Source organism: Dryobates pubescens, chromosome 18 (assembly GCF_014839835.1).
Source record: "Dryobates pubescens isolate bDryPub1 chromosome 18, bDryPub1.pri, whole genome shotgun sequence".
Lineage (NCBI taxonomy): Eukaryota > Metazoa > Chordata > Aves > Piciformes > Picidae > Dryobates > Dryobates pubescens.
Window position 1 is genome coordinate 16,016,913 of NC_071629.1, and position 25,364 is coordinate 16,042,276.

General features: G+C 52.2%; 2 protein-coding genes across 2 annotated transcripts in view; both read left to right on the forward strand.

The window, feature by feature from the left end:
• The window catches only part of NSDHL (NAD(P) dependent steroid dehydrogenase-like), a 277,264-nt gene that overhangs the window by 178,089 nt on the left and 73,811 nt on the right, over positions 1 to 25,364 (forward strand). The window lies entirely within an intron of this gene.
• Positions 20,119 to 22,693, forward strand: GLOD5 (glyoxalase domain containing 5). Its single transcript, XM_009897943.2, has 4 exons — positions 20,119 to 20,196; positions 21,691 to 21,841; positions 22,153 to 22,308; positions 22,528 to 22,693. The coding sequence occupies exons 1-4, from the start codon at positions 20,138 to 20,140 to the stop codon at positions 22,678 to 22,680; spliced, it is 519 nt and encodes a 172-aa protein (XP_009896245.2). The 5' UTR covers positions 20,119 to 20,137; the 3' UTR covers positions 22,681 to 22,693.

Here is a 25,364-nt window from a genome sequence, read left to right on the forward strand (position 1 = left end):
TGTCCTCTTGTTCTGGTGCTGGTTGCCTGTGTTGAAGGGGGACTAAGGAGACAGCATCTGAACAGGTTTTGGACCACAGATGTTCTTCATTCAGCATGTGGAGCCTCTTGAATGGAACAGAGAGGAGATGGAGGATGGTTCACAAGGGGGACTAAGGAGACAGCATCTGAACAGGTTTTGGACCACAGATGTTCTTCATTCAGCACGTGGAGCCTCTTGAATGGAACAGAGAGGATGGTTTGACCTTGTTTTGGTTTAATCAAGCCCCACTTCATCTCCTGCTGCTCTCAGCCCCACCTGAGCTCCACAGGGTTTGCACTGGGGATTTTCTGCCCTGACCTCAAGCTGGGTGGCTTTGCTCAGGTTTTTCAGGTGCTTCCTGCTTTTCTCTTCAGGTTTTCATTTTAGCAGCCAACTGCTTCCTGCCCTGAGGGTTCTGCGGCTGGAATCCCACGCTTCATCCTCAGCAAGACATGGCTGGTAAAGTCTTGGGATGCTCTGCCTTCCTATAGAGCTCTACTCCTCACCAGCAGCTCCCCTGATGGATGAGGTGAACGTTTGAGGAGGCTTCACTGAGATCCTGGAGGTGGCTCAGGGAAGTGGGGGGTGATTAAGCACCTCTGCTAGTGACATCTTCTCAAGGACAGTGGTGGGAGGTGCTGTGCTCTCTGCATTAATGCCTTTGGCTTTCAGTCATTGTCCTGTTCAGGTGCTGATAGAAAGGAATTAGGGAGGTGGAAAGCAAGAGCTGTTCAGGTCTTTGGGCTGGCATCTGGAGCTGATGCCATTAGGGACTAACAGGGATGGAGAAACCAAGATAGAGAGGGTGGTGCTAGGTGTAAGAGTGGTGCTAGGACAAGGGGCAAGGGTTTGAAACTAGAGCAGGGGTGATTTAGGTTGGACACTAGGCAGAAGCTCTTTACTCTGAGGGTGGTGAGACACTGGAACAAGTTGCCCAGAGAAGCTGTGGATGCTTTATCCCTGGAGGTGTTTAAGACCAGGCTGGATGAGGCTATGAACAACCTGCTCTCTAGTGGGGGATGTTCCAGCCCATGGCAGGGAGCTGGAACAAGATGATCTCTAAGGTCCCTTCCGACTCAAGGAGAGAGCACCTCCAGAGAGATGCTGCTGGGGCAGAACCATTTCAGCAGCCAGTTCATTTCATGGTACTTTGGGGTGTATGCCACATGTGGTAGAACAAGGTGAAACAACTGCAGATGGGACTTGGAGCCTGGTAACTACGTGGCTGAGCTGAAAGCCCCATGGCTGTGGGGAGGAGCTGCTGGAGCTTCCAGCTGTTGCCAGTCAGTAAATTTCAAGAGCAACAACTTCCCGGTGCCAAACTCTTTCCAAGTGCCTCTCCCAAATATTATTCTTCCCCCACAGGCTGGGTTTTGATTTCAATGTGATTGTTTTCCACCAGTCTATGCTGTCATCAAAATATTATTGTTTGCCTGCACTCCACATTGTTACTTACTCTGCAAGTAGTTGTGTGAAAGGCAACCTTGGAGCTGGAGCCACCTGGCTTCTCCCATCAGCACCTGGCTGAGCCAGCAGTGTGCCCAGGCAGCCAAGAGGGCCAATGGCATCCTGGCCTGCAGCAGGAACAGTGTGGCCAGCAGGAGCAGGGAGGGCATTCTGCCCTGTGCTCAGCACTGCTCAGGCCACACCTTGAGTCCTGTGTCCAGTTCTGGGCCCCTCAGGTTAGGCAAGATGTTGAGCTGCTGGAAGGTGTCCAGAGAAGGGCAACAAAGCTGGGGAGGGGTCTGGAGCACAGCCCTGTGAGGAGAGGCTGAGGGAGCTGGGGTTGCTTAGCCTGGAGAAGAGGAGGCTCAGGGCAGACCTTCTTGCTGTCTACAACTACCTGAAGGGAGGTTGTAGCCAGGTGGGGGTTGGTCTCTTCTCCCAGGCAAGCAGCACCAGAACAAGAGGACACAGTCTCAAGCTGCACCAGGGGAGGTTTAGGCTGGAGGTGAGGAGAAAGTTCTTCATAGAGAGATGAAGATGAAGAAAGTATGTGAAGCCTGTGAGTGCTTTCACACTGCATAGGGTCCTTTCCTGCTGCTGCTGGATCCAAGCCCCATGGATTGAGCCAAGGGGGTGGGGAAGGCAGGTCAGCTGTTTTGGGAATTCATCTGCTCTGATCTGCATGGCTCCAGGAGAACAGTGGAGGACCCATGCTCCTTCTGGCCTCAGGTCTACAACAATTCCTTCATGTTCATGATGTCTGCAAGACAAAACCAGTGTGAGGGTAATGTATCCTACAGGAGGTTGTGTGATGACCATGTCTCCATCTCCTCTTGAGTTTCACAGGAGGTGACAAGGAGGATCAGTAGGAGGCTGCTTCAGGTCTCCCCATGGCTTCTCTTTGGAGCTTGCTGGAGAAAGATCTGTTCAACCAGCTGAAAACCATTCATGTTTGGAAGGCAAGGAAGAAGAAGATGATGTTCACTCTTTCCATTGTGGGTGAGAATTCCAGGGGTTGATGGGACACAGTTTGGGTTGCAGACCTAGGAAGGTTTCCTGCAGCTCTGGTCAGAGGCTTTGGGCTCTTTTTCCTATTTGGCAGAAGGAAAAAGACCACTACTGGAAATTTCAGATGAAATGAAGGAAATTTCAATCAAAATTTAGTTGCTGTACCAGGGCAGGGTGACTTCTCAAGATCTGGCAGCAGAAGCACAATTTCCCTCTTGAGGGGGGCTAGAAGAAAGCTGGAGAGAGACTTAACAAGAGCTTGCAGTGATAGGAAGAGGGGCAATGGCTTTGATCTGGAAGAATGGGGATTTAGACTGGAGATTAGGAAGAAATTCTTTGTAGTGAGAGTGGGGAGACACTGGAACAGGTTGCCCAGGGAGGTCATGGATGCCCCCTCCCTGGAGGTGTTCGAGGCCAGGTTGGATGAGACCTTGAGCAACCTGCTGTGGTGGGAGGTGTCCCAGCCCATGGCAGGGGGTTGGAATGAGATGATCTTGAAGGTCCCTTCCAACCCAATCCATTCTGTGATTCTAAGAGTGTTGGCTGATTTTGGGTGGCTAGAGAGAGCTGTGGTCTGCAGGGTTGCTCCTTCCAGCAGTGTAAGATCACAGGGTTTACCCTTTGCATCAAATCCGTCATTAGAGGTCAGCAGCAACCCATTCTGACAGGACAAGACATTGCAGCCTCACTCTGTCTCTACAGAGCTTTGGAGACCAGACATTGTCTGCAACCAGACACTTCAGGAGCTTGGAGCTGCTGGATTAGGATCAAAAGGTGCCACTGCTCTGGGATGTTTCCTATTGCTTTTGGTCCAGACTTTTCTCGTTGTTCCCTCACTCCTCGGAAGCTGTTAGCATGGATTGCTTGGAGAGTCTTACAGTGCAGAGACCTTCCTGCCAATCAGCTTCTAGACAGGGTCTAGAACCTTTCTGTTCAGGTTCTAAGACCTTTCTGACAGTCTTAGCAATAGGGTTTGACCTGCAAGATGTGCTTCAGCCTCCTCTGTAGTCAGTGGAGAGCAGGAGGACTACCTCCAAGGGATCCCAGAGTCCCAGCGTGATGGGGTTGGAATCTGCTTGGAAACAGAGAAGGATTCTCACTCCTAGGGAGAATACTGACATTTAACAGAATCCCAGCATGCTGAGGGTTGAAAAGGGACCTCTGGAGATCATCCAGTCCAACCTCCTGCTAAAGCAGAGGCACCCACAGCAGCTTGCCCAGGGTCCCATCATTCAGGTGGGTTTGCAATATCTGTAGAGGAGGAGACTCCACAACGTGCTCCTGTGCTCCAGCACCCTCACAGTGAAGAAGTTTTTCCTTATGATGATGTAGCCACCTTGTAAGTGGCACCTAAAGCATGAGTTGTCCCTGGAACTCTCCTTCCTGGAGTTATCTAGCTCATGTGGGAGACCTGAGTGATAACAGCCAGGATGATGTCCAGTGAGCACATCCCAGACGAAGCAGGAGGCGGCGGTGAGCTGGCTGGCACTGGCATTGATTTTTGATGGGATAGCTCAGTGTGGCTCTCTGTCAGACAATGCTCTTGGAGCCTGTTTAGGACTATCAAGGTGGAATTTAACCATCAGAGCTTGTAGTGATAGGAAGAGGGGCAGTGGCTTTGATCTGGAAGAGAGGAGATTTAGACTGGAGATTAGGAAGCAATTCTTCACAGTGAGAGTGGGGAGACACTGGAACAGGTTGCCCAGGGAGGTCATGGATGCCTCCTCCCTGGAGGTGCTCAAGGCCAGGCTGGATGAGGCCTTGAGCAACCTGGGCTAGTGGAAGGTGTCCCAGCCCATGGCAGGGGGGTTGGGACTGGATGAGCTTGAGGGTCCTGCCCAACCCAAACCACTGTATGAATCTGTGCTACTGCACTAGGTCACCCTGATCCCATCATGTTTGGATCCTGCTGAAAGGTCACTTGTCCCCTGCCAAGAGACCTGGTTTGAAACTCATGACATTGTTTGGAATCCTTCCATGGGCTTCAAACTTCTCTGGATTGGAGTCTGGAGAGCACATCCCATGTGTAAATACTCAGTGAAGGGGTAAATCAGGAGAGACCCTGTAGCATCCACCTTGTGAAGTCAGTGTCTGTGAAGCCACCTCTTTCTGACCACTCACTCCTGGTGAAGTTCAAAGTGGAGCCAGGAGAGCAGCAGCACAGCTGTCTGCTGCTGGCCTTTAGAGCAGCTGAAGCTGGGGGATGGCAAAACTCTCAGTCAGGTAGGGTTGATGTTCCTTCTGTGGCAGTGGCCAGAACTGATCACAAATACAAAGCTAGAGAGACACAAGCCAGGATCTACAGAGGGATTTGTGTCTTCTGGAGCTCAGCCCACATGTTTAGGTGGTGGGAAGAGCAGTGTGGGGTGTGTGATGTCTAATATAGAAAGGGACCAGCCTGAGTGGCATTAAATTTCATAGAATCATAGGATGGTTTTGGTTGGAAGAGACCTTTGAGATCATCAAGTCCAACAATTAACCCAGCACTGCCAGGTCAAAAATGCTCAAAGCCTTCTGCCCAGGTTAAATGCTCTCTGCTTTCCCTCAGAGCCCTTTTCCAGAGTATGGTCAAGTGAGCTCCCATCCTGGATGGTTCCTCCATCCTACACCAGTGCTCTTAAGCTTCTCATTTCCCTCATTTATCCCAGGGAGGGGCCTGTGCCCATGATGCTGAGGCTGGAGTGGTTGTCTCTCTCCTGAGTCATCCCTCCTAAAGTACAGAAATACCACCCTGGCTAAATTCCTGCCCAGGGTGAGCAGTGGGTGAGTGACCATTGTGTGGACATAGCTTCTGTCCAAATTCATGACAATAAGGTGCTGGAGTGGGTCCAGAGAAGGGCAACAAAGCTGGGGAAGGGTCTGCAGAGCAGATCTAGTGAGGAGCAGCTGAGGGAACTTGGGGGTTGTTCAGCCTGGAGAAAAGGAGGCTGAGGGGAGACCTTCTGGACCTCTGTAACTCCTTGAAAGGAGGCTGGAGCCAGGTGGCAGTTGGCCTCTTCTCCCAAGGAAGGAGTGATAGAATAAGCCCCAGGGGAGGCTTAGGATGGACATGAGGACCAGTTTCTTCCCCTTGAGGGCTGTCAAGGCCTGGCCCAGGCTGCCCAGGGCAGTGGTGGAGTCCCCATCCTTGGAGAGGTTTGCCAGCCCTGGAGATGTGGTGCTGAGGGAGGTGGTTTGGTGGTGATGGGACAGTGCTTGAGGGCTGGTCGGACTTGATGATCTTAAAGATCCCTTCCAAGCAATATGATTCCATGCTTCTGAAAGCGGTGGTCAAACTCTCCTTGCTCCTCAAAGGACATGCTGAAGCTGCCTGCAGCACCCTTCAGAGGCTGCAGAGATGAGCTGTCAAGCTCTGCCTCTTGTCAGGTGTCCAGCTTGTGCAGAACACATTGTCAGAGCCATCTGTCAATCCACGCTGACAAAGCTTCTCGGCACCCATTTGCTTGGGGTGCTTCAAGATGAATTGGAGGTGTTTACCAAAAGGAGGACTGTGGAGAGCTGGAACCAGCTATGAGTCTGAGCTTCTAGGGTGATGTGGAGGTTTTGGGGAAGGAAAGCATGAACAAGACATTCCCTTTGTGCCGCTGGGGCTGGCAGAGCGTTGTTCAAGTTGTCCTAATGAGTTTTTGGTAATGAATGTGGATGTTCCAGGGGCTTTGGCAAGGTGCCTGGGCTTTCACAAGCATGGAAATGAAAGAGGAACAGAACAGCTTTCCACTTCTCCATCCAGGACAAATAAAGTCCATCTGCACAGCATGTCTGAAGGGGAACATCAGCACTGCAGGTCTGCAGAACATCACGATCCTCCGGGCAGAACTGAACTGTGTCTCCTTGTGCTGCATTTCCATGTCCACAAGGAAATACAAGCCTTGATTCTGCAGGAGCTTGTTTCCAGCAGACAAACCTGGCTCCACCAGGTCTTCTAAACCTGGTCCTCCACCAGGTCTTCTACTCTGTTAGAGGGTAGGAGAGCACTGCAGAGGGATCTTGTCAGGCTGGACAGAATGGGCAGAGTCCAAGGGCATGAGATTGAACACATCCAAGTGCCAGGTTCTACACATTGTCCACAGCAACCCCATGCAGCGCTGCAGGCTGGGGTCAGAGTGGCTGGAGAGCAGCCAGGCAGAGAGGGACCTGGGGGTACTGGTTGAGAGTATGCTGAACATGAGCCAGCAGTGTCCAGGCAGCCAAGAGGGCCAATGGAATCCTGGCCTGGATCAGGAACAGTGTGGCCAGCAGGAGCAGGGAGGTCATTCTGCCCTTGTACACTGCACTGGTTAGGCCACACCTCGAGTCCTGTGTCCAGAGAAGGGCAACAAAGCTGGGGAGGGGTCTGGAGCACAGCCCTGTGAGGAGAGGCTGAGGGAGCTGGGGTTGCTTAGCCTGGAGAAGAGAAGGCTCAGGAGAGACCTCATTGCTCTCTACAACTACCTGAAGGGAGGTTGTAGCCAGGTGAGGGTTGGTCTCTTCTTGCAGGCAACCAGCACCAGAACAAGAGCACACGGTCTCAAGCTGTGCCAGGGGAGGTTTAGGCTGGAGGTGATGAAGAAGCTCTTCCCAGAAAGAGGGATTGGCCATTGGAATGTGCTGCCCAGGGAGGTGGTGGAGTCACCATCCCTGGAGGTGTTTAGGAAGAGACTGGATGGGGTGCTTGGTGCCGTGGTTTGGTTGATTAGATGGTGTTGGGTGATAGGTTGGACTTGATGATCTTGAAGGTCTATTCTATTCTATAACATCATGATCCTCCAGGCAGAACTGAACAGATTCCTTGTCCTGCATTTCCATGTCCACAAGGAAATCCAAGCTTTGATTCTGCAGGAGATTGCTTCCAGCAGACAAACCTGGCTCCACCAGGTCTTCTAAACTGCTTTGGCTCCTGAAGACTTGGGATTAGAAGATACCTCCAGAATTTTGCAGTCCTTTGCCTCTCATTTGCCATCTTAGTGAGATAAATGGATTATGCTCCAGATGCATCCCAGGTGGATCACTCTCCATCTTCAAGCACTGGAGCCCTCTCCTAATGGGAGGCAAATGGAGCACTTGGCTGTCCCCACAGCTAGTGCTTTCTTATGACCCCCAGCCTGTGTCCTCATGTCCTGCCCCTTTGTGCTTGTGCTGTGGTTGTCCTTGGGTTATTCAACCCAAGCTCTTCTCCTCTGCAGATAGCTTTCAGATTGCAGTCCCCTCCATTGTCAGCCTTCCTTCTGGCAGGCTGAGGAGACCAACCTCTTGGTCTCCTCTTCCCTTCATCATGCCTGGAGCCCTCTTCTTTGCCTCTTCCAGGCTGAATTTGAAACCATAATCAATCCATATCATTCCTAGAACAGGATCTATTCATCAGCTGTAGCTGCTGCACCAGGTGCCCAGGCAGAGGAGAGGTTGGGCCAGCAGGTTTCAGCCAGGGCATGTTGACATGTCTCATGGTCCTACCACAGAGACCCCAGCAAGCTCCCCAGTGCAATCCAGTGCTCCAGTCAGTACTGTCCTCTTGTGTTGCACAGCTTTGGCAGGCCCCTGGGCAACAGACCAAGGGCTCTTCTGTTGCTTAGCAGACTGTGTTGACTAAATACTGGAACAGGTTGCCCAGGGACGTGGTTGAGTAAGATCAGACTTACTGTGGGCCTGGGCAGCCTGATCTAGTTAGAGATGTCCCTGATCACTGCAGAGGGGTTGGACAAGATGGCTTTTGAGGGTGCTTTCCATCCCAAGTCATTCTGTGACTACAGCCAAACCCCCGGGAGGTGCCAGGCGGAGCGGATCCCCTGGGAGGTGCTAGGTGGAGCATCTGTGATACCACAGTGCTGCTGGAACCATTTCAGGGCAGCTCCTGGGAGCCTATTTCTGGTTTTGCTTGTTTGTTTTGTCCTCTGGATGTTCCCAGCTCTGGAGTGAAGAGAAGTTATGGATTTCAGGTTGGGCAGAGATTGCAGGGGGGTCAACATTCGGCACACGCCGCGCAGGCTTGGTCACCAGATCCGCTCTGGGAAGCCCTCAGCTCCCTGCCACCATCAAAAGCCTGACACTGCAGGGCCAGCAGCTCTTGGAGCTACAGCTCCCTTGACCAAAACATCATTAATATTTATGAAGCAATTAACAGCTGCCTCCCTGCTTTAATAGCTGCTCATAAAGCACGTTAGGAACCACGCGCCGTAAATTCCCCTGCCCTGCGCCGCTGCAGGGGCTGCAGAGCAAGGCAGAAGGAGGGGCTGGGGATGGATTTCTTCCAGGGGTTTGGAAAGCAGCCCTGGAAGTGTCCTGGGACTGCGTCAATCCTGTTGGGATGATTGGTAATAGAGAATTAAAAGCTCAAGCTTCTGAGTTCTCCAGAAGGTGAGAGCAGGCTGCGCTGCAGCGCTCGTGAGGCGCTGTGGGAAGGGATCAGAGAAGCATAGAGCTGTTTGGGCTGGAAAGGTCTCTTAAGATCATCAAGCCCAACCATCAAGGAGCTTCTTGCTGTGGGATGATCCCAGTTCAAACCCCCTCCCTTATTTGCTCCACATATGTCTCAGGATCCCAGCATGGTGAGGGTTGGAAGAGACCTCTGGAGATCATTCACTCCACCCCCCCTGCTCAAGCAGGGGCAGCCACAGCAGCTTGCCCAGGATCACAGTGGCCAGCTGGGGTTGGAAGCTCTCCAGAGAAGGAGACTCCAAAACCTCTCTGGGCAGCCTGCTCCAGAGCTCTGGCACCTTCCAAGGTGGGGCCATGTCCTTTGAGTCTATGATACATCTATCCATGCTCAATAAGGTTGGAAAAGACCTCAAAGATCATTAAGTCCAACCTCTCACCCAAGACAGAGGTGTTAACTCTTAATGTGGATTAAAACAACATGAGGAGATGCCAAGGCTGCTTTTGTCCCAGCCCATGCTGCTCTGATCTGGAGTGAGGCTGAGGGAGCTGAAGTTGTTTAGCCTGGAGAAGAGGAGGTTCAGGGGAGACCTTCTTGGTGTCTACAACTCCCTGAAGGGAGGTTGTAGCCAGGTGGGGGTTGGTCTCTTCTTCCAGGCAACCAGCAGCAGAACAAGAGGACACAGTCTCAAGCAGTGCCAGGGGAGGTTTAGGCTGGAGGTGAGGAGAAAGTTCTTCCCTGAGAGAGTTGTTAGCCATTGGGATGTGCTGCCCAGGGAGGTGGTGGAGTCCCCATCCCTGGAGGTGTTCAGGAGGGGATTGGATGTGGCACTTGGTGCCATGGTTTAGTCATGGGGTCTGTGGTGACAGGTTGGACTTGGTGATCTTTGAGGTCTCTTCCAACCTTGGTGATTCTGTGACCTTTCCCTGGTAGGGAATGGGGCCACTGGGAGATGTCAGGTGAAGCATGTGTGATACCACAGAGCTGTCAGGGCCATTTCAGGGCAGCTTAGAACCACAGAATCATTTTGGCTGGGAAAGACCTTTAAGATCATTGCATCCAACATTCTCTAACTCTCTAACATTCTCTAACCATGCCCCTCAGCACCACATCTCTGCATCTTTTAAACCCCTCTAAAGACAGGGATGCAACCACCTCCCTGGGGAGCCTGTTCTTTGAGCACCCTTCCTGTGAAGAATTTCTTCTAATGTCCAATCTAGGCCTCCCCTGGTGCAACCTGAGGCCATTTCTTCTCACCCTAGCTTGTGGAAGCCTCTTTCTGTTGGTTTTTTCCTCTGGGTGTTCCCAGTTCCTGAGTGACTCAAGGTCCAAGTCTTCAGGTTGGGTGAAGGTTGCAGAGGGAAACATCTGCAGTGGAAGGCAGGGTGGCTGCTGGGCTTATCCCAGATTCTCAACCTTAGCTGACTGGAGCTTTCTCAACAGCACATCATTACCCTGCAGAGCTTATTGCCACAGGATGCTGTAGATGCCAACACTGTGAATAAGTTCAAAAAGCCATTAGAGGAGATCAGGGACAGTAGGCCCTTCAAGGGCTGTTGAGCACAGAGCTGTGGATACAACCTCTGGCTAAGCAAGCTGCTAGGTCAAGGGCTGCTGGAGGCTGGCAGAAGGTCCTGAAGGCAGCATAGCTCTGGGTTTGCCCTTCGAATGCTTTCTCTCCCAAGCATCTGCCACTGGCCACTGTCAAAACTCATCAGTGCTCACTCCCCAGGAGCTGCAGGAAAAGGTGGGTGGATGAAGGGGGGGTACATAATCCCAACAGAAACCAGCATGCTGGAGCAGGGCGCTGGGACTGCTTGGTGGCTGTGTCTGACTCATGGTGAGTGTTGTGGTGTCCACTTCTGGGCTCAATATTGCTGACCAGTCCCTTATTGTCAGTGCTTTTATCCCATCTGGGATTATTTGCCCAGTGCCATGACCACACCACTCAAACCCCATCCAGTTGCTTTGGGATGGCAGCAGAAGTCCAGGGGGTGAGTGTTGGAGTCATAAACTCAGCCAGACGTGGCTTGGGGCACATTCACAAGGCTCTGGAGTACTGGTTAGAGACAGGAGCTGTGTTCCACTCCTGATCAGCTGCAAAAGACTTGGTGAAGAAATTATCTATTCTTAGAATGGCTTTGGCCTCAGAAGACCTTTAAGCTCATCAAGTCCAACCCTTAACCCAGCACTGCCAGGTCACCACTAAACCACGGCCCTCAGAACCACAATTGCACAGCTTTGAAGCCCTCCAGGGATGGTGACTCCACTATTGCCCTGGGCAGCCTGGGCCAGGCCTTGACAGCCCTTTTGGGAAAGAAATTGCTCCTTGTGTCCAACCTAAACCTCCCTTGGAGCAACATGAGATCATTTCCTCCTCATCCTTTCAGTTTATCTGCAGGGGGATGGATGAGTTGCAGTTATGCAGAGAAACCACCTGCTGTCAGGGTGGGAAACCATAGAATCTTGGAATTGTTTCAGCTGGAAGGGACCTCTGCACTGAGTCCCTGGAGACCATGCCAAGGTCTCCCTCGACTGAAAGACTCAAACTTCTGACAAGTTGCCCTGGGCATGGTACAGTTGGTGTCTATCTGTGGAGATGCAGGGAGATTTAGACCATTTTAGCTCTTCCTCAGACCAGAACAAGAGGACACAGTCTCAAGCTGTGCTAGGGGAGGTTCAGGCTGGAGGTGAGGAGAAAGCTCTTCCCAGAAAGAGAGGATGGCCATTGGAATGGGCCACCCAGGGAGGTGGTGGAGTCACCATCACTGGAGGTGTTTAGGAAGAGGCTGGATGGGGTGCTTGGTGCCATGGTTTAGTTGATTAGATGGTGTTGGGTGATAGGTTGGACTTGATGATCTCAAAAGTCTTTTCCAACCTGGTTAATTCAATTCTGCTCTGCTCTGCCCTATCCCATCCCATCCCTTCCCTTAAACAAGTTGAGTTGCTGGTGCTCTGCAGGAACTGTCCCTGGGTGGTGGTGGTAAGACAGTGATGATGCCCATGCTGTTTGTCTTCCCCTCCATTTCTGCTCTGTCCTGTGGTGAGGGTTAGTCCACCAGACACCTCACGACTCTGAGAGCTCCCCAGGTTGTCAGCTCATGACATGCATGGTGCAGTGTGGCCAGCCAGCAGCAGGACTGCCAGAAGCAGGGGGGACAGGTCCCACCATGCTGCCACAAGGACCACAACATATCCATCTCAAATGCCTGTTACTTCAGGTGGGTTTGTTTGAACTTGAGCCTGGGAAGGGAGAAGAAAGAAAGGCTGGGTAGGAAGGACAAAAGCTGCCAAGCTGAGATGAAAGTGGGGGGTGATGAAGAGCAGAAAGGGTCCTCTGAGAGATGGGGATGCCTGGAAGAAGAAGCAAGGGCCAAAAATGATCCCTATGGAAGAAAAAGCATTAACAAGGGGGGGGGGTGGAAAGAAGAAAGGGAACTGGAAGGACCCAAAAAGCAAATAAGAAACTGTAGCTAAGGACTCAAACTCCTGTGGTCTTCTCCTGCTTGCTGCTGGCACTTTGTGACTGTTTCCCAGCTGTAAGCATGGGATGAGAGTCACCAATCAATCCCTATTAAGTTGCCTGAGATGAGAGGTGCTGTTGAATACATTGCTTTAATGCCCTCTGATGAACAAAAGTCACTCACTGCTAATGCAAATTAATTAATGAGCTGTTTCCATTTCCCAGGTTTAATCTGTGCCATTAAGCACCATTCATCCTGCTGAGCTGGGCCAGCACAGGAATATATTGAAGTGGTTTCCCCTCCATCCCAGTGATCACACCTTGTCCTCCTCTCACAGCTCCAAGGACCCTCTGCTCACCCAGCTCTTCTGGGTTCCCACCACACCAGCAGCAAGAGAGCTCTGACCTGCTCTGGAGGCGTGGAAATCATGGCCAAGGCACCTGGCAGGCTGCAAGCTCTGATTCTCACATTGGTATTCCCATGGACTTGCAGCATCCTAGCACCTGCTGGAACACCAGCAGCTCCCTCCAGCTCTGCCCTGCTTCCAGCAGCATGGTTCTTACCCACCAGAAGTTCTCCAGAGAGCCCTTTCTGCCAGCACTTGGTCCTCCTGGTGTCACCAGTGATGCTTGGCTCTGGGCAAAGCCCTGTGGGGCTGTTCAGCACTAATGAGATGATCTTCAGGCGTGGTGGTGGCAGGCTTGCAGGAGGTTTATGGCTCTAATTGAGGGACATTTAATAAGCTGTAAAGCTTTGGGCAGAGCTGGGGTCACTGGTGTGAGGCTGGAAAGCAGCAGTCCCAGAGCAGGGCTGTTTGCTCCTCCCCAGCTCCCTCTGGCCTGCCTTTGAAGGTTGGTTGGGCTACAGGTGAAAGGAGCTTAGGAGGGTTTGGGGATCAAAAGCAGCATGGGCAGCAGGGCAAGGCTGAAAGGCTTGGGGTTGTTCAGCCTGGAGAAGAGAAGGCTCCAGGGAGATCTACTGGCCTTCCAGGACTTCAAGAGGCCAGAAGAAAGCTGAGGACAGACTTTTGAGCAGCAGGGCCTGTGGTGACAGGACAAAGGGTGATGGTTTGAACTCCAAGAGGGGGATTCAGACTGGAGAGAAGGGAGAAATGTTTGACACTGAGGGTGGTGAGAACCTGGCCCAGGCTGCCCAGAGAGGTGGGAGATGCCTCATCCCTGGAATGATTCCACAGGTCAAAAGGGACTGAGAGTGCCCATGTCTACATGGGTTTTGAATGCTTTCAGGGATGGGGACTCCACCACCTCCCTGGGCAGCCTGTTCCAGTGCCTGACCGCTCCTGCAGGAAAGAAATTGCTCCTCATGTCCAGCTTAAACCTTCCCTGGTTCAGTTTCAGGTCGTTTCCTCTTGTCCTATCACTTGTTACTTGGGAGAAGAGATCACTCCCCGCTGGAGCTGTGCTCGATGTGATGTGACAGGCACTTGGCATGGCCATGATCTGCAGCAATGAGTCAAGTGCAGGCAGAAATGGTCAACTCCACAAAGTTGGCAAGTTTCCTTAACAAATGTTGTGGAATGGACATCCAGATCCAATGGGGACTTTCCCAGTTGTGGGGTCTGGGGGCAGGAGACTCCATCTGGTGTCCACTTAGGACTTTCCTAGTGCACAGAGGGCAAAGTGGGGTCTCCAGACCTCCAGAGACTATTCTGCTCATGGTGACTCCACAGTTCCTGGTGACTCCACAGTAACCCCTTTGCTGTGGCAGCTGAAAGTCCCCTGAGCACTCCTCTTGCTGAGGGAAGGGTTTTGCCCTAGCCTGGCACTTGGGACTGGCTGATGTTCAGCCAAGTGCAAAGACAAAACATGGACCTGCTTCAAGCAGTGGGGAGGCCAGCTGCAATTGCTGTCCTCACCTCTGGAAGGAGTCTCTGCTTTGACTTGGGTGGGTGCAGGCCAGGCTGTTGCACCCAGGTGGGGATGACTTGGCTTCACCAGGTCCACAGCACCCACAGGCTCCCAGCATTTGGCCCCTCCAGGGCAGCACGTGGCCGATTTGACCACATGAAGCTGGTGCTCTGTGCTTGAGAGGGAGCAGCCTGGGATGGGGTGGCAGGTCTTGTGTTGTAGGAAAAGGTCTGAAATGCTAACATTTGGTCTTTTTGCCTCCATCTGGCCTTTCCTTTGCAGGTTTATGGCCAGAACCTCAGCAGACTCTGTGAGCAGGAAATCAAACCCTTCTTTGAACGTGCCCAGACCTTCTTGTTAGGAGGAAGCAAAGGAAGTGAGTGATTTACAGACATGACCTTTGTGTTCCTGCCAGTGATTTGGTTGCAAGGAGGGAACATGGCAACCAGCCCCTCTCACAGGTATCTGCCCCCAGCTCTCCTGCCACGAATGTGCTTTCTCCTCCATGGGTTGGGCCTGCAGTTGGCAGCACAAAGCCAGCCTGGCTTTGCACCAGGCAGTGTTTGTGTGAGTCTTGGCTCCATGTGTCAGCCAGTTTGGCTGCTTCTCAGAGCTGCAGCTTTTGTGCACCTTCCCTTTAGAGGACTCAGCAATCACAGAATGGGTTGGGCTGGATGGGACCTTTCAAGATCATCTAATCCAAGATCATCCTATCCAAGATCTGGAGGTGTTTAAGACCAGGCTGGATGAGGCTCTGGCCAACCTGATCTAGTGTGGGGTGTTCCTGCCCATGGCAGGGGGGTTGGAACTAGATGATCCTTGTGGTCCCTTCCAACCCTGACTGATACTATGACACTATGATCATAGATGAGATTATAGGCTGGAAAAGAGTTCTAATACCATGGAGTCCAACCATTCACCCAAAAATCAGAATCATAGAATGGTTTTGGTTGGAAGAGACCTTTAAGATCAAGTCCAACCCTTCACCCAGCACTGCCAGGTCACCACCAAACCATGGCCCTTAGTACCACATCTTTGTGCTTTGAAACCCCTCCAGGGATGAGGACTCCACCACTGCCCTGGGCAGCCTAGGTCAGAACCTGACAGCCTTTCTAGTGTAGAAAGGATCATGAGGAGCTGTAAGAGAAGGGATGTGGAACTGCCAGGCTAAGTCTGGTCCAAATTTCATGCAAGCAGAGCTCATCATGAACTCCTCAGAGACACTTTTCCCTTAAGATGATGGCACCAAGCCTGACCCTGAAGACAGGGGCATATTCACAGGGATATTTGTGAGGGCAGAATGATTTCATGGTGAGCTGACTGTGGGGGTGCATGGTCCCAAGGTGATCATTTCAACAGAAATCACTGCATCTGACTCCAAATATTCCAGTCAGGTGTTCCTGAAGATAAAAAGAGAAGCTGATCTGTCTTCTTTGGAAGCTTTTGACTGCACAGGAATCACATTTTCCTTCGGCAAAACAAAGCCCTGTAATGGAAAGTTCCATGCCAGCTTGGCCCAGCTTGAATGTCATAAACCACTTCTCCTGGTGTGTTTAGTCTATCAGAGCCTTAGCTCAGCTCCTTCCAGCTTTGCACCTACTTCATCAATCATGTCCAGGCTCTGAAGCCAGAGGATGAAGGAAACAGGGCTGAAGGATCATGGACTCACAGAACGGTTGGGTTGGAAGGGATGCCTTCCACTAGACCAGGTTGCTCCAGGCCCCGTTCAACCTGTCCTCAAACACCTTCAGGCATCCATGACCTCCCTGAGCAGCCTGTTCCAGTGTCTCCCCACCCTCACTGCAAGGTATTTCTTCCTAATCTTCAGTGTAAATCTCCCCTCCTTAAGCTTCAAGCCATTGCCCCTGGACCTGTCGCAAGCAGCTCTTGCACAAAGACCCTGCTGAAGGAGCTGGGCAGCAGTGGGCACTGCAAACCAGCAGGGCCCCTCCCAGCTCCTGGGGCCCTTCAGAAACTCCTGCTGAAATGTTTTTCTGCCAGACTGGTTGCTCTCAGGCTGTTTTGCATAGGTTAGGTATGATGAAGCTCTGCAGGAACCTCATCCAAGGTCTCCCCTGACGTTTCACCTGCTCACTGGGGTGAGCTGCTGCATGGATGAGAGCCCAGGCTGCAAGGACACTGGCTGCAGAACATCTCTCATCCCCACCCCCCCCCCACTCTTCCTGCCTCTTTCCTTTCTCCTGACAGTGATGGCAGTGAATTTTTTGGGTTGATTCCCTGTCCTCATAAAGGATTATTTAGGTGGAAGGCTTCAGCATGCACCATCTGATGATTTATTGCCTTGTTCCAGCATTAGGGGAGAGCTTAGAAGACAAATCCCAAGCTGGTTGTAATTAATTAAGAGCCTCGTTTGCTCATTCCCTTTGCAGCACTAAAATTTACAGCCTCAGAAAACTCAGAGAATCAGAGACATTTTTTTGGTTGGAAGAGACCTTTAAGCTCATCAAGCCCAACCCTTAACCCAGCACTGCCCCAGCAGCACCAAACCATGGCCCTCAGCACCACAGCTCCACGCCTTTGAAACCCCTCCAGAGGTGAGGACTCTGCCACCGCCCTGGGCAGCCTGGGCCAGGCTTTGACAACCCTTTTAGGGAAGAAATTGTTCTTTATATCCAACCTAAACCTCCTCTAGTGCCACTTGAGGCCATTTCTTCTTGTACCACCACTTGTTCCTTGGGAGGAGAGCCTGACCCCCACCTGGCTCCAGCCTCCTGTCGGGGAGTTGGAGAGAGTCAGGTCTCCTCTCAGCCTCCTCTTGCTGTTTTATGGGGGGGGGGGAGATAATTTTTCCCTGGTTTTCCAACTTCCCAGCTAGTGAAATGGTCCTCACCCACCATGTCAGGTTGGGAAAAAGGGATGGAGAAGCAGCTCATTAATTTTCTCCATGGCTTCAGCAAGGCTGAGGTGAAGAGCAGGGCTTGCTGTCATCTCTCATCCCCGCTCAGCGTGTGGAATGTCTGCCAAATCCTTTCCAAAGGTAAAAAGCCCTGCAGGTAGTGGCTCAAATAGGAACATTTTTAGATGGTAGGAGACATGGAGAAGTGGCCTGACTCAGAGGGGATCTCTGGGGTTGGTGGAATGCTCCTAGTTTTTAGCCTTAATTAGATCATGAAATGGAGGTTTTTCCCACCACACAGTCCTTCCACACTGAGTTTTCTGGAACATTTCAAAGGGCTTTTTCAGCTTTCCCCCTTAAGCTGGTGGTGTTTGAAATGGATCCTCCCAGAGAGGATCAGACAATAAAGGAGAACTTCAAGTCTGTCAAAACGAGCAACAGAGCTGGCGAGGACAAGAGGGATGGAGATACCTAACTGCCTACCGCCCTCCCATGCAGGTCTTCAGGAGAGCTGAAGGAGATGGCAGTTGACATCTCTATGCAGTCAATGGAATGGAATAGAGTAGAATAGAATTAACCAGGTTGGAAGAGACCTTTGATCATCAAGTCCAATCTATCACCTAGCACCATCTAATCAACTAAACCATGGCACCAAGCACCCCATCCAGGCTCTTCCTAAACACCTCCAGGGATGGTGACTCCACCACCTCCCTGGGCAGCACATTCCCATGGCCAATCTCTCCCTCTATGAAGAATTTCTTCCTAACATCCAGTCTAAACCTCCCCTGGCACAGTTTGAGACTGTGTCTTCTTGTTCTGGTGCTGGTTGCCTGGGAGAAGAGACCAACCCTCACCTGGCTACAACCTCCCTTCAGGTAGCTGTAGACAGCAATGAGGTCTCCCCTGAGCCTCCTCTTCTGCAGGCTAAGCAACCCCAGCTCCCTCAGCCTCTCCTCACAGGGCTGTGCTCCAAACCCCTCCCCAGCTTTGTTGCCCTTCTCTGGACACCTTCCAGCAACTTGGTTAATTCTGTTCTGTTCGAAGAAGGGCATTGAGGGGCTTGAGCAGGTCCAGAGAAGGGCAATGAAGGTGGTGAAGGGTCTGGAGAGGAGCAGCTGAGGGACCTGGGGTTGTTCAGCATGGAGAAAAGGATGTTGAGGGGAGAGACCTCCTGGCCCTCTGCAGCTCCCTGCAAGGAGATTGGAGCCAGCTGGGGGTTTGTGTTGTCCTGCCTCTTGCCTCTTGGGAGAAAAGAGGAAACAACCTCAAACTGGAGGTTTAGGAGGTTTAGTCTGCACATGAGAACCAATTTCTTTCCTGTGAGGGTGGTCAGGCACTGAAACAGGCTGCCCAGGGAGCTGGTGGAGTCCCCACCCCTGGAGGTGTTGAAGAAAGGTGTGGATGTGGTACTTGGGGCCGTGGTTTAGTGGCCATGGTGGTGTTGAGTTGATGTCTGGGCTCGATTTAAAAGCCCTGCTCCAACCCAACCCCTTCTGTGATGCCAGGCTGGGCTGAGGCACGCACTTGAGGACCTGTTGAGAGCCCGCCCTGGGTTGCGTGCCTGCTCCTGGCAGGGGCTGGATTCTCTTTGCATGGCTGTCTGGGTTAATCAGCCCAGCACAGCTTCACCCTTCCCCAGGGGCTGCTCTGTTAACTGAGCTAAGAGCATCTGGCTTTGCTAACTCCAACAGACATCCCTCTTCCTCCCAGAGACGATGGCTCCTCAGAGCCCTCCTTGCTCTGCTCCAATCTGGTCTAAAACACCTCCCAGACTGGGAGCAGCCTCAATTATTCATGGAGGCTGTTCCTTTCAATTTGTTTCCAGTCTTCACTGTCAAACATCTTGTAGGCTTGCCCAGATCATCATCATCTTATCCTACCTGCAGCCCTGCTGTGTTGATGGCCTCAAATTCTTCTGCTGGGAGGGAAGATATCATTCCACAGCTCCCAGCAAAGCAAAGCATGTCAACTATGAGGATACTTGGATTAAATTCTGCTCTGGGACTTCCAGAGTCCTGAGATGGCCTCCTCCAGCAGACCATGGAGCTCTTCAGGTTTGAAGACAAATCACCAACATCAAGAGATGTTGCAAAGGGACTTAAGTAATGCAGGAGCCCATTTCTGGTCTTGAAATCAGCTTATGCACTCAGGAACCTCTTTCTCTCCCAAAATCCTTGGGATTTGGAGTATTTCTCCATATATTGCAGCAGAAATACCCAAGGCAGCAGATTTTTGGGTTGCAGGCACAGGAAGGGGGACAGGAGCCTGTTCTGTCCTGTCCTGTTCTGTTCTGTTCTGTTCTGCTCTATTCTATTCTATTCTATTCTATTCTATTCTATTCTATTCTACCAGTTGTCTCTTCTCTCAAGAAACAGGACAAGAGGAAATGGCCTCAGGCTGCACCAGGGGAGGTTTAGGTTGGACACAAGGAACAATTTAATTCCCAAGAGGGTTGTCAAGCCCTGGCTGCCCAGGGCAGTGGTGGAGTCCCTATCCCTGGAGAGACTTCAAAGCCATGGAGATGTGCTGAGGGGACATGGTTTGGTGGTGCCCTGGCAGTGCTGGGTTAAGGGTTGGGCTTGATGACCTTAAGGGTCTTTTCCAGCCAAAATGATTCCATGGTTCTCTGTTGGCTGGTAGCATGGCACCTGCACCTCATCCAGCTGCGACCTTGCAGTGCTGCCAGACACAGACATGGCCTCACAGGGCAGCAGGACCTCAGTGTGTTGCCTGGGAGAGAATAATCTCGGAGGCAGAGGTCATCAGGCACATTGCCTGCTGCCAGGGAGGTGGGGAACCTGCTGCAGCTGCTTGTCACAACTCCTCCTGGGACATCCTTGCTGCTTCTTACCAGTAAGTCACCCCAGCCTGAGCACCACCCTTGGCTGTGCTTTGAGAGAGAAGACTAACATTAAGTGGTTAAAATATCCCCCCTCTTAGTTGTTTGGGTTTTGGTTTGTTGGGGTTTTGGTTTGGAGCAGCTCCAAGTCGTTGGACTTTTATGTCCTTGAGGTCAAGGTACAGCTGTGCTGGCAGCTCTGGTTTCTAATCTCCTTGGCTTTTCACCCTCCTCCTGCTGTGACGCTGCTGTTCCCACAGCTCAGCTCCAGGCTGCAGGAAGGGGATGGGCATAAAGGAAGCACCTGGCAGCAGCTTGCCCAAGCTCTTGGTATTCTCTTGCAGGTACTCAGCTGTCTTTCAGGTGTCTGATCTCCTTGCAGTTTGTTGAGGGGCTGGTGTGGGAGGAGAAGGTTGGAAGCTGCAGGCTTTGCCATGAGGGCTCTGCAACTTGGGAGTAGTCAGGAAGAGTTCCTGGGTGGGAAGGACTTTGCAGAAGGGACCAGGGTGCTTGGAGGTGAGGTTGTTAAGTTGAAAGGAGGTTGGAGCCAGCTGGAGGTTGGTCTCTTCTCCTGAAGAACAAGTGACAGGATGAGAGGAAATGGCCTCAGGTTGCCCTGGGAAGATTTAGGTTGGACATGAGGAACCGTTTCTGCCCCTTGAGGGTTGAAGAGGCCTGAACCAGGCTGCTCAGTGCAGTACTGGAGTCCCCATCCCTGGAGGGCTTTCAAAGCCATGGAGATGTGGTGCTGAGGGATATGGTTTGGTGGTGACCTGGCAGTGCTGGGTTAATGGTTGCACTGATGATCTTAAAGGTCTTTTCCAACCAAAACCATTTTATGATTCTAAACATCTGCAGCAAGGAGGACCAGAGATGTTCTGCTGCCTCTGGTAACAGCTTCACCCCATGACTGATGCAGCCACCGGGCACAGCCCAGGCCATGCTGCAACCCCAGCTTGGGCTTAAGGACAGTGAGGTCCTGGTCCAAGCAAGCTCCTCTGACCCCAGTGAGCAGATGTCCAGGTAAAACTGTGTCTGGGCTCACACTGAACTTGCTCCTGGGTCTGCTGGGGTTTGAGATCTTGTCAGCCATTTCCCAGGGACTCTGCTGCAGAAGGGCAATGCCAGAGGGTAAGAACCCACCATAAAACACCCAGAAACACCACAACCCCAGGCTATGAAATCCTCCAGATCTTCATGCTGCAGCTCCTTAAACCTCTAGCATCAGCCTTAACCTCTGCCTGCTGGTGTCAGCTTATGACCCATGTTCTACATTTACATTATATAGGCAGCAGAAGGGATTCTGTCCACTTCCTGGAAGGGGAATGACAGAGTCCCTTTCCATGGGGACACCAAGCAGCTGCTTCAGCCCTGCTGCCTTCTTCTCCCATGAATATTCTACCCCCCCAGAGACATTTCCCACCACACTGCCAGGGTCCACCTTATCTTCACTCTCTCTTTGTTCCACTTGGATGAGGGTCCACACCTGGAGGCTGGGAGGACACCAGAGAGGGCTGGAGGGAAAGGTCACACTCTGGGTGCACACAGGTTTTTGTGCATTGGGAGCTCAGCACCTTGGTGACACCAGCCCTCAGCATGGGCACCCAGCTGGTCCTCCAGATCTGGCCCTCGTTGGGTCTCTGGAATGTTCAGGTCCCACCAGAGCAAGCCAGGGGTCTGAGGCCCTTTCAGGGAAGAGAATTTATTGCTTCTGTACTTGTGCCACCTGCAGGCCAAAAGAAAACCTCTCTGATCTCCATTCACATTCTCCAGGTCCAATCCCTGGACCACTTTCTTGAGTAGCTGGATGCTCCTAAACTTCATGCTCTGGTTCCCAGGCCTGAGATGATGTCCTGGAAGGAGAAGCAAGTGAGTCCACCCCCATGTTTCATCCAGCGCCTGGACCACCTTGTGTTGACTGTGAAGAGCATCGAGGACACTGTGGACTTTTACTCCAAAGTCTTGGGCATGCAGGTGGTGACTTTCAAGGTAATATGGGGCACAGGCTCAGCTTGGGTCTAGGGGTCCTCCAGCTGCAGTTCTAGGCCAGAGTGCCCCAAATTGAGGACAACCTCACTCTGGTTTGGAGGTAGCTGCTGTGGCTGTAGGATGTTCTGGGGTCGCTCTTGTGGGATACCATGGGACCCTTGCAGTGGTCAGTTCTTGTCCACAGCAAGAGCCCAGAGTTAGCAGGACTACAGCCAGGTCCTCAGGACTGTGAGGACCATGCAGAGGAGTAGATGCTGAAGGCTTCCAGCCCTGTGAGTGCCATCATATTTTGAGTCTCTCCTTTGGGACAGGGGAACCGCAAAGCTTTGCACTTTGGCAACCAGAAGTTGAACCTGCATGAGGCTGGGAAGGAGCTGGAACCCAAGGCTTGGTGTGCAGTGCCTGGCTCTGCTGATATCTGCCTCATCACAGAGGTAGCCCTGGACCAGCTGCTGGATCATCTGAAGGTGAGGAAGGCATGGTGTCCCCAATTCAGTGTGACCCTCAAGAGGCATGAAGCCAGAGCCTCCTGAGTGACACCTTCAGGGTCTGTGGCTTGGGGGAACATCAGAATTGTCTCCTCCAACAGCTCGTGTTCTCAAGGCTGGGGTGAAGAGCATACAACACCCTGGTAGGACCACCTGAAGCATTCTCTCTCTTGTATCTCTTCTTATATCCCTTGCCAGGCCTGTGGGGTGACTGTTGAAGAAGGTCCAGTGGGCAGAACCGGTGCCATGGGTCCAATAACCTCCATCTACTTCCGAGACCCCGATGGGAACCTGCTTGAGGTCTCCCAGTACTGTAAAGATGTGGCTGCAGGCAACAGGGGTGAACCCTGACCACAATCTGTACCCTGCCTGTTTGCCAGCAGAAGCCACACTTCTGGTGGGCATCTTAGAGGTTCAAGCTTTTATTTGGCCAACCTAGGGTGGGGTTTCAAATGCCACCCATCAAAGGAGGATTTCTGCCTTTAATTAATAAAAAGCAATTTCTCAGACAGTTTCTTCCCAAAGAAAGAGTTGTCAGAGTCTGATCCAGGCTGCCCAGGGTGGTGGTGGAGTCACCATCCCTGGAGGGGTCATGAAGATGTGGTGCTAGGGGACATGGTTTTGTGGTGGCCTGGCAGTACTGGGCAGTGGTTGGACTTGAACATCTGAAAGGGCTCTTCCAACCCAAACGGTTCTAAGTTTCTAAGATTCTCAAAAGCAAAAAAAAAGCCATTGAAGGACTTGGGAGTTCTTCAAGAGGAGCAGTTCCCCAGGTGGCCACGCTGTGGTAGCACCGTTAAGAAGGGCTGGAAGGCAGAGAGGTCTCTTCTGACCTCTACAGTCCAAAATCTCCTCTAAAACGGAGATAATCTCTGAGCTGTACTTTGGTTTTATCTCCCCCTGTGGCCTTAGGGATGAAGCTGCTTCCAGTTGGGATTGATCCCCTTTGGGCATTCAGGACCAGAGCTGCCCTGGGACAAAGGCACAGACATCTCAGAACTTGCATCTTGGGAATGGAGCTCGAGGAGAGATCCCCAAAGAGGGACCCCAAGGGGAGTGGAGCTGCCGGCTGCTGTCCAGGGTGCTGAGAGAGGGGTCCGGTCCTGATCCCCAAGGGTGGGTCCCAAGGTCCATGGGTGGGTCTTGCCCATGGGAGAGGGTCAGTGACCACGAGAGAGGGCTGACATGGCATCCTGCTCCCACCAGCCCTGCCTCACCTTTCCCACTGCCCAGGGCTTCTCCTTGGCCAAGGGCTTGCGTCAGTGGAGTCTTTCACCTAAGGAACAAATTCCTGACTAGAGCCAGCAGTGAGTGAGACAGCATCCTGTGGACACAGCTTTCATCCAAATTCATGACATTGGGGTGCTGGAGTGGGTCCAGAGAAGAACAACGAAGCTGATGCAGGGTCTGGAGAACAGATCTGGTGAGGAGCAGCTGAGGGACTTGGGGTTGTTCAGCCTGGAGAAAAAGCAGGCTGAGGGGAGACCTTCTGAAAGGAGGAGAAGAGAGCCTCTGAAAAGAGATACAGGTGGAACAAGTGCCAGGACAAGAGGAAACAGGATTAAGTTGCCCTAGGGGACGTTCAGGTTGGACATGAGGAGCAATTTCTTTCCCTTGAGAGTTATTGAGGCCTGGCCCAGGCTGCCCAGGGCAGTGGTGGAGTCCCCATTCCTGGAGGGGTTTCAAAGCCATGGAGATGTGGTGCTAAGGGCTGTGGTTTGGTGGTGCCCTGGCAGTGCTGGGTTAAGGGCTTGACTTGATGAGTTTAAAGTGTTTTCCAGCCAAAACAACGCTGTGAGCTTCTGATTCCATGAACCTCTGGTGTGGGATTGCAGTTCCTGGTTGATTACTAACACAGACCGAGCCTGGCTCTGCACTGGAAGTGTCCTTACATTTATTGAGTTCCTACCATAAATATGGCTGGGGAGAAACATTTCCTTTTCTTCATTTTCAGTGTCATTTACCTTGGAAGAGCAGCAGCATGAAGGACAGTGACTCTTTTCTTATTCCCCCAGAGAGGAGAAGTCAGGGGCTCTGGTGATGCCATATTAATCACCCTTGGTGTCACACGGGCTGGTCTCTCATCTCACACAGGCCATTCATTCCCTTGGCTCTTGTAAGGCTTCACTTCCCTTGCCAGGGGTTTGAGCCTCCTAGTTCCCTAAGGATGTGACACATCTGCTGTTTGAGACTGGAAATAAGGAGTGAGACATTTCCCTGGGCTGGGATGCTGGAGGTGTTTCCAGGGCCCTGAGTTGTAGAGGAAATACCACGACTGAAACACAGCTGAGGTATGTCTGCAGCTCCTGGTGCCCAGGGAGAGGACAAGGTGCAATGGGCATAAACTGGAACCCAGAAGGTTGTGTCTGAACATGAGGAGAAACTTCATTGCCTGTGAGCCCCTCCAAACCAGTTTTGTTTCATATGAGAGGTTTACCTATGAGGAGACATGGTTCTGGGCTTCCCAGGTCAAGGGAGACAAGAAGCTACTGGAGAGCATCCAGTGCAGGCTACAAAGATGCTGAGGGGCCTGGAGCATCTCTGTGAGGAGGAAAGGCTGAGAGCCTTGGGGCTGTTGAGCCTGGAGAAGAGCAGCCTGAGAGGGGATCTGAGCTCAGCAGGAGCTAAAGGATCTGGGGGGGGGGGGAGGGGGGGGGGGGGCAAGAGGATGGGTCCAGGCTCTTCTCAGTGTCCTACCCAGGGACAGGACAAGGGGCAGTGGGCACAAAGTAGAACCTCCTAGGAGTTCCATCTGAACAAGAGGAGGTGTGGTGTGAGGGTGCTGGAGCCCTGGAGCAGGCTGCCCAGAGAGGTTGTGGAGTCTCCTTCTCTGGAGAGCTTCCAAACCCAGCTGGTCATTGTGATCCTGGGCAAGCTGCTGTGGGTGCCCCTGCTTGAGCAGGGCATGGACTGCATGATCTCCAGAGGCCCCTTCCAACCCTCACCACACTGGCATTCTGAGTTTCTGTGAAGCAGAAGGTAAGTTCTCTCTGTTGAGTGCTCATGTTCAACCTCAGGCTTTGCTGGGTAACAGC